This window comes from Centruroides vittatus, unplaced genomic scaffold (assembly GCF_030686945.1).
Source record: "Centruroides vittatus isolate TY-2023 unplaced genomic scaffold, ASM3068694v2 contig_474, whole genome shotgun sequence".
Classification (NCBI taxonomy): domain Eukaryota; kingdom Metazoa; phylum Arthropoda; class Arachnida; order Scorpiones; family Buthidae; genus Centruroides; species Centruroides vittatus.
Genome location: NW_027122266.1, coordinates 2,891,734 through 2,903,724, shown reverse-complemented (window position 1 = coordinate 2,903,724; position 11,991 = coordinate 2,891,734). Strand labels below are relative to the sequence as shown.

Here is an 11,991-nt window from a genome sequence, read left to right as displayed (position 1 = left end):
AAACAACCTCGAACTATATTTCATCATCATATGGCGCGCAAGAACAAAAACCAAATGGCAGCTACCGTGACGTCAGTCAGGGGCAAATCGGGAGGTTTTTGATTTTTCAATCCCGATTTCATATTGCAGAAGATAGGTGAGTAAATTATTTATTATACTTATTAATTGCATAATGCAGAATAATAAAATTTCGTGTTTATTATTACATTAATTATATATTTATATATATATATATATATAAATGAGAACATAACCCTAAATGTAATAATATTAGTCCTAGCGCGTCCACTTCATATAATGGTTATAACTCACAAGTGCGTTGTAACTTCCTCTTCTCGAATAAACCAATAAAATTTCATTTAACAATTAGATTTTCATCGTTTCCTATTAAATTTTCATACCGAAATCAACAGTAGGAAAGACGAGAGACGACGATACGAGAAAATGAATTGGGAGGTGACCTTGACAGAAAAATAGTGTTTCCTCGATTAGTTCTTGCATTTTATATTCGTTTTTCCTTGTAGAATATCATTTTAAAAGCATTTTTCTATCACGTGAGAGAGAAAATAACGGATGCCGTACTGACCCTCATTGTGTATAACAATTTACAGTTGCATCACATGATGAGTCAACATCATTTGACTTTTTTTTTTCCTGCTCTCCGAATTGGAATTTGTGAAAATAAATACTGAGGGACATTTTTATACACAACCGTCCATAATCTGTATTTTTATAATTGATGATTGCTTTTATAAGAGATTTTTCTTTTCAATTTGCACTTGGGAATGCTTTCTTGCTACATGAAAAAACATCTGATGTGAACATTTAAGATTTACTCTTACATTCAATTAAGTTAATATTACTTTAACTTCTGTTATTATTATAATAGTTAATCTTGGAAAGTTGGTTTTATTAGCTTATTTCTTAGATAATATATTCTACATTTATCTTAAATTATTTAAAAATAAGAAAAATTGAAAAATTTTTTAAAAGTATATATTATATTTTGGCAGTTCAGTTACCATATTTATTCATGTATAAGACAATCTTGCATATAGAGGAGGTGTGACTTTAAAGATCAAAATAAAGGAAATTAGATTTATTAATACTATTCTAATTTTATTTCATTTAATTACAAGTACAATATCGAATGCACGTAAATGCACACATTGTCCCGCAAAAATTACTGGTATTATAAACTTTAAGAAAAAAATCTTGTAAAATGAACAATGTAATTTGTTCATTTAAAGCTGGATGATTGGGAATCTTCTTTTGCCAATTCTTAACAGTTGAATCCACTCTCTGTCGAATACAATTATGAGTTTTTCCGAATTTGATTTCTTAATAATCATCATCTGTTTTCATGTGGGAATGGATTAAAACTTATATCGGGCTCCCTTCTGATTTTGGAATTCAGTTCGAAAGCTTTGCTTTTCCTATTGCTATTCATCTTTACTCCTGACAATACACAAGAACGATTCAAACAACTTAGATAAAGTACTTTTGTTTTTTAAACACCAGAGAGTGAGCAACTGGTAAAAAATGCAAATACAGTGTTTGCATAAATTATTGCAAAATGCAAAGAATCCTTTGCTCGCGTGTATAGGATGACCTAAGTTTTTGAAGCAGTGAAAAAATGAATAAAAACCTTGTCTTATATGCGAGTAAAAAAAGTTATCTATTTACAAGGGGGAATGTATTCATGTATCAAGTTGTGTAATATTTGGGAAAAATTAACTTTTTGATTTGTGTTGATTTACAATTTCAATTAGAAAGATTTATGTATATTAGCTCAACACGGTTATAAAATAAAAAATTTATCGATACATAAATTGCTCAGTCACATATATGCATTTATGGAAAACTTGTAATGTAAATGAATTGGGCTAAATTTAGTTTTATAGCATATTAATAATCTATGTAAATAATAACATAGAAGATAAAAAGTTTGATATATACATATTTTAATACACCATTGATAAAGCTAGTTTTTTCATAAATACATTTTTAAGATCTTTAATTCTATATCTGATATATTGAATATAACTATATAGATTTTTTTCTTCATAAAATTTTTCTAGTAAAATTCTAAGTGTGTTTTCTTAATTGAAATAAATCATTTTTTATATAAAATGTTAGTATTTTAATTAGTAATTAGTAGATCAATTATTAAAATTAAAACATATTATTTAAATAAATGTTTCTGTTTAATTTAAGTGATAAATAGGGTTGCCAACTGTTTGGAATTTCAGTTATTTTTTAAAAGTTGTTTGGAAAATGAAAACTGGAAATGTTCTGAAAAATAAATGAGGAATGTATGTAGGTGTTTTATAGCTTATCCATTTTTCCTCATGGGAAATTGATCCCCTAATTGTAATAGAAATCAATTTTTTGCCTAATAGTTTGCATTTTTTTCCCCCCTCTTTCCACTTTGTAGGTACTAAGAGGGTCTATTTTAATTATAGTTATAATTGATTTGTCCAAGCCCCCAATGGAGGTAGCAGTATGGTGAGGGATGAGCCTGACATATCTAGAACATACTGCTATAAAAAAAATTCCTAGGATTGTTCATCCAGATTTGATTCTGGATCTCTCAGGCTGATACATTAACTGTCTTGACCATTGTCATTTCATCATCACAATCATCAAAGAAAGGAAAAATGTTCCCAAGTTTGTTTATAAGTTTTTTTTACTCATCACTTTTTTGTTAGTTTTTTCACATTGTGTTTGGAATTTGTTACTCTAAAAGTTGGCAACTCTAGTCATGAATATTGATTTTAAAGATTTTTGTTATAAATTTTGAAATGGTTTGTTGATTAAATATTGAACACTGAAACAAACTGTTGAACTCAAAGTAAAGTTTAGTTTGAATTCAGTTTTTCCTGTTCTGAGTGGTCAATAATTAAATATTGTAATCTTCTATGATTGATTTAGTTTAGACTTAACTATTTAAGAATAAATTTTATATATTATATATATAAATATTTTTGTTTCTTAATTCTTAAATCCATATATAATTCATCAAACATTGGAGAAAGGTTAATGAAAAATATAATTAAAAAAATATAATAAGGATCAAACATTTTTATATATTATGAGATATATAGATTTATACAGAAATCAATCTTATATATGCTTTTTGTAAACGTCTTATTTTTATGATTTTATCTGAGAATTTGATTCATTCTAATATAGTGTGTATATCTTCTATTTTAAAACTGTATTTTGAATGTAAAAATTGTTTGTTTAGGATTGGTAGATTAGGAAGCTTATATTTGGTAACTGTGTTCTTATGGATGATGTTTGTTACTTTATCATGTATATATACTGTTTTACTGTATCTGAATAAAGAATTTGCAAACTAATATAATTTGTTATATCATTTTTCTAATCATACAGTATAACTTGTATCTGTAATCAATGTTCATTTCCCTTTAAAATATATTTCTTGTAAACTTTTATATTGAAGATTTTTCTTCAAATTTCAACTACAAAACTTTCATTTTGAAAATAAATTTACATAGCTAAACCGGATTGTATGTATGAGGGAAGCCAGAACCACTTTAATTGTTGTGTATCTCCACAAGAAATTACTTTAGGAGTTTGATTGCTAAAGAATAACAGGCTTCTAAAGGAAAGCTAGCAAATGTAGCTAGTGCTCAAAAAGAGGAAAGCCCAGATAAACAAGTCTGGTCAAGCAAAGATCTGCATACTTACAAATGAGATGCAAAGAAGTCTTCTCACCAGAATTGCAAAAGCAGCAAGACTCTAAGAAGAATTTCATTCAGCACAGATGTTTATGAAAGTGATCAAAGCCAGTAAAAAATGTCACCCAAAAATTGAACATATTTCTTGCTAAATGAAAGAAAATCCATGCTTTGCACAGAAAACAAGCTAGATAAAGGCCTTACTCTATATAACTTTAGACCAGGAATTATCCTCTACTGTTTTAAGTTGCTAGAAATAATCTAATCTTTAACAGCTCTAGAAAAAGTATTAGAAGAAATGGGTGTACTATAGATTACTCCCTATGGAATTTCAGGACTTTGATTATATATTGAAACTCGGGACCGAGACGAGTTCAACAGTACCCTATTTTTGGACCGGAGACGAAAAATAAAAAAGTTATCATACTTTTTCACTTACCATACTTTTTAATGCTCTCATGAAGACGGCACCATAGTTGCTAGTACTGCCATCTTGCGGTAAAGTCTGCAAACCATGACGTCAGACCACGGTCATCTCCCGGAGGGTTAAACACGCGATACGAGAGCGGAGAGAGCGACGCGACTTCCGATCATCGCGCGATCGCCATTTCGGTTATGGCAGCGAACATGGCGGCCCGACTGACCTCTTGTATGGGCGCCACCACACGCCGCCATGTGCTAAACTAGTGATCGATTCACGGTAGTTCTTGAACGAAGTAAAAAAGGGGAGAAACGTCTACTAAAGGCAATTTTAACGGCAAGCGACGGGACTCCCGATTGCGATAGCGAGGCCGACTTAGTGGAGAGCGACGCAACTCCCTATCATCGCGCGATCGCTGAAAAAAAGTATGATAACTTTTTTATTTTTCGTCTCCGGTCCAAAAGTAGGGTATCGTTGAACTCGTCTCGGTCCCCTCAGTTCAAATATATAATCAGAGTCCTGAAATTCCATAGGGAGTAATCTATAGTACACCCGAAGAAATACTAAGAGATGGCTCAGACCCATAAAAAGAGTTAAGAAGCTCCCTGCTTGGCCAAAAAATCAGTACCTGTACCTGTATTGATGATATGGCACCCAAAAAAGAAAACTGTTATGGACATGAAGTTCAAAGAGACATAAACAGCACTTCTAGACAAATGATGAAGTGAATCAACAAGAGTCAAATTGCCTTCAAGACAACCAGACTGTCAGAAACAATAGAAATGTCTTAAAGGAAATTTTAACAAGGTCATCTACACAAGGTAATGCAAACACATCAAGTAATAGCTACATTTCAGCTTGAAAAACAGTAAAGAACTTACTTATTGGTCATAGAAATCCCCGTTTGAATATTCCCACAAATGCTAGCACCAGTGCCACTATTGGTTTTGAATTCATCTGTAAATCAGACTAAAAGGCACTTTATCCATATGCCAGTCAATGCAGTTAAGAAAGGAGATCCATAATGCTTGTCAAACATAAACTGAAGTAGCATTTTTTTTTCTTCTTTCAGAATTTATCAAAAAGGGGGTCTTCTTTCAACATGTTCTTCAACAGAGACTAATGACCCCTAAGTTTTTGATCTAAGTATAAACTGACCATTACACTTGAGCCTGTAAAGAACCTTGCTTGCCTCAGCCTGAATGAAAAGGTGAAGGGGAAGATGTAATAAAACTTCTATCCACAGATATAGATATGGCCTGGAGAAAGCAAGGCTGCATGTCTACATTGCAGATTTTTTAACTTTATCTGTTGGTCCTTATGAAGCATCCTAGACCAGAAAATTAAGGCAGCATAGATAATCTTAGGCCAATCTGCCATAGTATAAATCCAAAATAGGATGTGAAGATCAAGTGCAAAATCCATAGAAGACACTGAGTCAAACAATACTCTAAGAAATGTAACTGAAGAAAAAGATTATACCCTTTTACCAGAGGGGAAGCTCGGAAAAACCCTCCAAAGTTCTTATCTGAATAAAAGGAGCAATAATAATGCTATCAGGACTGATGCACAAGCTATTACACTTGCATGAGACAGCCCTCTTTGAAGGAGGTCTCATAAAATATTGGGAAATTTTTCAACACAGAATGAATTGAATCTTTTATAGTACAGTAGTAAGATAAATCTTGTTAACCCAGCCAGCATTTGACTTTGTGATCTTCAAAGTGTTTCGTCAGTTTGAAGAATATGGTTTTTTTTCTTTTAATTTTCATTCAGCCATTTTGAATTCACAACAACTGTTTCATACATTCTAAGCTATTATTATTCCTAGCTCATAGACTATTATGAACTCAAGTGGATTTTCACAGATTGGTAGCTTTTTGTCCACGTAACAGATTTATATAGATCACATGTTTGTCCAAACATATGTAATAGTTGTCATAGCTAAATTAATGTGGCACAAGCATGTAGTCTGTGAGAGTAATAGTTTTTGCTATCGATGAAAGTATGAAGTACTGATTAACATCAGAGTAACACCATTCTGCAAGCCAATCTGTCATAGGAATAAAACAGATTTTACTTAGTTTATTCATAAAGGCATTCTTTACACTTTTGCATTTTTTTCCTTTAAAACATCTTTTATATCATAATCACTGTTTATAATACTAAAGATTTCATCTGTTTTTAGTTTTTCTATGTAATATTATGGATAAGAAATAATAAATGGTACAGTACAGTACAAACTAGAATGATTGAGTGTCTTATGCTGGGGTATAGAATATATACTGATAAGTCTTTAAGACTTCCAAGAATTATTTCTGGTATTATGATAAACAAATAGAAAACATTTACCAGCAAATTGCCAAAGAGAGAATGATTTGACTAGTATATTGCAGAAACCTAATTGTCTGTAATAAGAAATGACAAAGAACAAGGGGAGAAGAAAAGAGCTGTTTAATGATTCTAGCATGATATACATTTATGTATATACTAGCAATGAGCCTGGTGTTGCTTGGACAAAAAGTAATGATAGCAAAGATTAAGATTATTAGATTATAAGCAATCTTACCTGTTTTCACCAAGTGAAAGAATTAGATCCCCTCTCTTCTGAGACTAATTAGAAAATTTTTAGGTAATGCTTACCAAACCAGGATAATGATAAGTAAGACCCACTGCAACCACTAATCAGTGCATAGTACCATTAAGTGATAAATAATGAATGTTGTTGTAACTCTTTCTGGGTTCTTCAGGTTTAATAAATTCAAAAAATAAGCTGGATCTTCCAGAATCATTCATAAATATAAATTCAAATATAAAATCGAACATTAAGACAAAGAGTTTGAATAAAGTGAACTTATGTGCATGCACTCCCCATGTCAAATTTATATACAATGGAACACTAAATATCATTGAGAATTTTTAGAAGGGTCTAAAAATATGTTCAATTTTCCACGAAAATGCAAAAAAGGCATCTAAAATAGTACAGTAGAAGCCAAGTTCTTTGGGGTAATCCTTAACAGTATAATAGAAGCAGAGTTCTTCACGGTAAGCCTTAATCCTATCCCTCTCCCCCGCGGGGGGAATTTTGAAAAATCCCTTCTTAGTATACGTTCTCATGACGTACCCTAACTGTGTACCAAATTTCAACTTTCAATTCCTAACCATTTGGGCTTTGCACTTATTATCAACCCATCTCTATTATATTATTATGTATATATGTATTATTGAGAGTTATATGTATCTTTTTAAAATTTTTGATTAATTGCAAATTAATGCTTATTTTTAAATCTGTTGGAATGTCCACATGCAAGATCTATTCCACATATTTGAACCTGAAGGTGGGTTGTTATGTGACATGAAAATGTTTGTTTAAAATTTTGTTGCTGGATAAAGTAAATTGTCATTTAAAAAAAAAAAATGTTATTGTGACTGGAAACAGAATTTTAAAATATTCAGATAAGTATTGATGAATTCATCTAAATTTTTTTTATACTAATAATTTTGGATATTGTCAGTCCTTGCATTTTCTTAGAGTTTTTTTAATTAGTTGAATTTCTTTCTTAGTCATTATATTAAGTTATTTATTTTATATTTATTTATCTAATTTTTGTTTCTGTAAATAAGTGTTTTATGTTCAGTTTTTATGATTGGTGTAGAATAATAATCAAGTAAATACTTGGAAATTCATCATTGTTTTTAATGTTTATATAGAAATTTTAACAAAATTTTATGATGCTTTCATTTCTTATAATCAATGTTATACCTTATTTATATTATTGGAGTTTATTAATATAAAATAGAATAGTCTAAATATTTTTGGCTAATGAAAAGCTTATAAGTATGATATTACTTGTCTGAAACTATGTCAAGTTTTTTTCAACAGGTTTCTGTAGATAAAATTAGACTGTAATCTCCATTTATCATATTTTTATTTGATAGCTTATTGTTAAATAATTATATCTTATTTTTGTTATAAATATATAAATATACAAAAATGAGTAGTAGTAATATTGGGAGTTTATATACGGGATGTCCCATAAGTCACACACCATAGGCAAAATGGCTGTTTAGATGATATGTTCAATGTGACTGAGTCCTGTTGCATACACAGATTTGTTGGATGATCCAGTCATTTTATGCCATTTGTAAGATGTTGGGTCATGGCCTACCTGCTGTAACCCCTGACATCTTACTTGTGTATGACTGATCTTCAAATGGGTGACATGATCTATTCCTAAACAAGTCTTCAAGTGACCCCATAGATAAAAATCCAATGGTGTGAGGTCAGGACTATATGGTGTCATTCCAATAGTATTTGTCTTGTGTCAACATTGCCTACAGTGCGAAACTTTTTCTGTTTCAAGACAAACTATAATGTAATATGCTTCTAGTTGCATATAACAAGTCCTCACTTCTTGTTGTTGAGGAGAGAGAAAAGTATATTTGTAGTCATTTATAATCATTGCTATTGAATTTTCTTTATAAATAGTAAAATTTATTCTGTGATGTAGAAAGTAAATGTTAGAGGGTGCAAACATGATCCAATAAGGATAATATGAATCAAATATCTTGTTTATATCAATTAACATGTGGTAAAATTAGTTTCATCATATGTTGTTTTGCTTATAGTTCTGTTTCCAAGAACCTAGTAAATTTTATCTAAACACCATTTATATCTTCGCAAGTTTTAGTTTTTTGAAAAGAATGCTGTTTTGAATTGAGTATTTTACAGCCTTATCAGGAAACTATTTTGATGTGTTAAAATTATGTTAATATCATACCTATTTGATTTAATTAATAGATTTTGAACTTGTTGTTGTTCATGTTCAGGCTAGGATTGAGATTGAATATTAGAAACATTAAAAATAGCAAAATTTATGTTGTTTACATATGTGATATATATTGAAGATAATCTGTTGCTATTTATTTTAATAATACTAACTTGGATGAAAATAAAGACTTGTTTCTTTATTTCTTATCCACAGTATAACTTACCTAAAAACAGGTTGACCACCAATTTTCTGGCATTCCTTAATCTGGAAGGAATTTCAACAAAGAGAACATATAAAATTCATGTGATCAGCAGACTAATTGAATACCAGCACTGAATATCCACAGATGGTATTGTATATAATTTGTGTTCCTTTAGCTTGTTTACACTGCAGTTGTTGATGATTCCCTTTTATGCAATTTAGTTTATTTTATGTAGAAGCCATAGCTAACATTAAATGAAAAGAGGATGGAAGTATCAGTGATATCAAGAATAAAAAAAAACAGTCTGCATTTAATATATGCTTAATTCATCTTTCTAGTGCACTATAAAGCTTTACAAACATGGAAGATGCATAATGATCTAAGATGTATTGTTGAATTATGTGACTTGTTGGACTGACCAAACTATTGATCCAACAGAATCTGGAATCAAGAATGCTGGGAAATCAGTGGTCAACTTGTGTTTAGTTTTGCAACAAAATGTATTTATTATATTTTGGGAAAGAAATTAAATTTTATAAGTATAAAACTATTAATAAATGAAATTTGTACATGCATTCACATGTATGTTATATATTTAACTCATAAAATTGAGAAATAGATCAAGAAAGTTTTAAGAAATAGACTTAAAAATTTTTGAATATTAAGGTTATAACACAAAAAAAGGTTATTTCCTGTAGACACAATTAAAATAGTCTGATTATAGTTCAGTAGTAAATATATTATTTTACAAATTATGAAATGCATTTTTTATTGTTATTTCACTGTTAACTAATGAATAAAAATAAAATGAAAAACTTTTCATATACTATTGCATATTTATTTGAATATATTTAAATATACATGTTCTAATTTTTGTATTTTTTTCTTCTAGAATGATATTGAAAAAGTTTTATAATAAAGATGAAAACACTTGTGAATTATCAAGTTTTGCTTTACTGAAATATTTTTAATAGTGTTTAAAACTTCAGATGTTGTTAGATTACAATATATAAGGTGGTACCTTGTACTTCAAATGTTTCAGATTTGAATTCAAATGTACCTTGTACTTCAAATGTTTCAGAGTTCATTCAATGCTTCAAAGTTTGAACTGTGCATGTAGAATGAAAAATGAAGCATAAAATATGAAAAATGTACTCTAAGCATAAAATAAGCTTCTGAATAAATATTACAATTTTAAATTAGCAATAATCTATTAAATTTCACAACTGTTATAAATAAACCACACGTCTATGTTAACTAAGGACAGTTGTTAAAAATATGAAAAAGCTTTCTGTTGGACTCAGTATCAGCTTTACTTAATCATAGCATCCAAGAAGTGTGTGGGACAGTGTTGCACACACTTTTTGAAAGAGACTTTGTTGAAGTCTAACAAGAGGAAGATCAAAGTCTAACAAGTAAGAGGAAGGCTGTAATATCGACGATTCAGATGAAAAAAGAAGTTTATCATAAAGCATGAAACTGATCATTTATGGAGGATCTAGCAGCTATGTTTAAGATGGTGGTTTGAATGCAATTTTCATTTTATTATACTGTATTTACATATTCTATTTATTGTTTTCGTGTTTAAATTAATTATTACAGTATTGAATTATTTTTTTTATCTTAAATTGTGTGTGTTTGCTGTTTTAAGTTTATTGAAATAGGTGGTATTTAGGGTCTGGAAATGTATTAATTTGCTTTCCATTATTTCTAATGGAGAAATTTACTTCAGACTTTGAACAGCTTCCTGGAATGAATTAAATTTGAAGTACGAGGCACCACTATATTAAGTTATTCATTTTAATTTTCATATAATACAATAGAATTTAAGTAGAATCAGATTTTCCAAATAAATCATTTCTAATTAAGTATCTTAGAAATTTTAAATAAGAAATTAATATTTATATATAATTTTAAGGTCATAGTTATTATCTTCATGTTTTTCATCTTGGACCTATGTTTTCATTATTTTTTTGCATATTTCTTTTAAATAAAAATATGAAATGTTTATATTTTGTGTGTGGAAGTAAATTATGTTTAATTTGTCATTCTATTTTTCCTTAAATTTCATCTAAAATTTTAATAATAAAGTTTTAGTTGAAAGTTGAAACTATTTAAGAATTATTAATTTTGGAATATTTTTTTAGGTGCTGCTGGAAGTCTCCTGCAATGTACATGAAAAGTAGTATGTGTGTGTTTACATTTCTTGTTTTTGTTTAATGTTTTTTGTTTTGTAATTATCACTTAAGTATGTTATAAAATGGCTGCCTGAAGTAATATTTGTGGCAGTTTTTGGACTCCTCTCTGAAAGGAGAAAAAGCTATTATGCTGCCAGCAGATCGTGGTCCGCAATAGTTTCTCTCTCTCTCTCTCATTGCTGAAACGGCCAGCAAGGGCATTGGTTTAGTGCTTGCCACTTACTGCAGTTTGGAAACATAAATGACTTTCTTATGACATTATTGTTTTGGTAAGTATTATTTATCAGCATAATTTTTTTTTATGGTTTTTAAATTGATTGAAATTCAAAGTTTTTGTTTTGTTACTTTGATTTTATTTTAGTTTTTGTTATAACAATATTTTATAAAGAAAGAACTGTGTAAAAGAAATTAAATATAAATTATGATAATCCAAGCACTTAATACTATATTACTACAGATATTTTAATAAGGTATTATTTTGATATTTTTGTATATTATTTAATGTATTTCATTATATATTTTAATTTTTTTAAAGTAAATGTCTGTCTATAGAAAAATAGTGAAAATTTAATGTGTTTATAAAATAGGCTAGTTTGAATTTTATATTTTTACAGATCATTTAAAATTTTTAAACTTGAAAAAGTGAATGTTAGCAATTTGGAAATTTAATGAATGTTATAAACTCGTATGA

General features: G+C 29.2%; 1 protein-coding gene across 3 annotated transcripts in view; it reads left to right on the top strand.

Moving 5' to 3' along the window:
* Positions 1–14: 14 nt before the first annotated feature.
* Positions 15–11,991, top strand: part of LOC136977779 (uncharacterized protein PF3D7_1120600-like) — a 45,387-nt gene continuing 33,410 nt past the window's right edge. Inside the window, exons 1-3 of one of the 3 annotated variants that reach the window (XM_067273332.1) lie at positions 96–136; positions 9,995–10,035; positions 11,250–11,569. In XM_067273332.1, the coding sequence (XP_067129433.1) occupies positions 11,553–11,569 (17 nt within the window). In that variant the 5' untranslated portion in view covers positions 96–136; positions 9,995–10,035; positions 11,250–11,552. Of the gene's footprint in view, positions 137–9,990; positions 10,048–11,249; positions 11,570–11,991 lie in introns of those variants that run through there. The other 2 variants (XM_067273330.1, XM_067273331.1) reach the window with 2 other exon arrangements.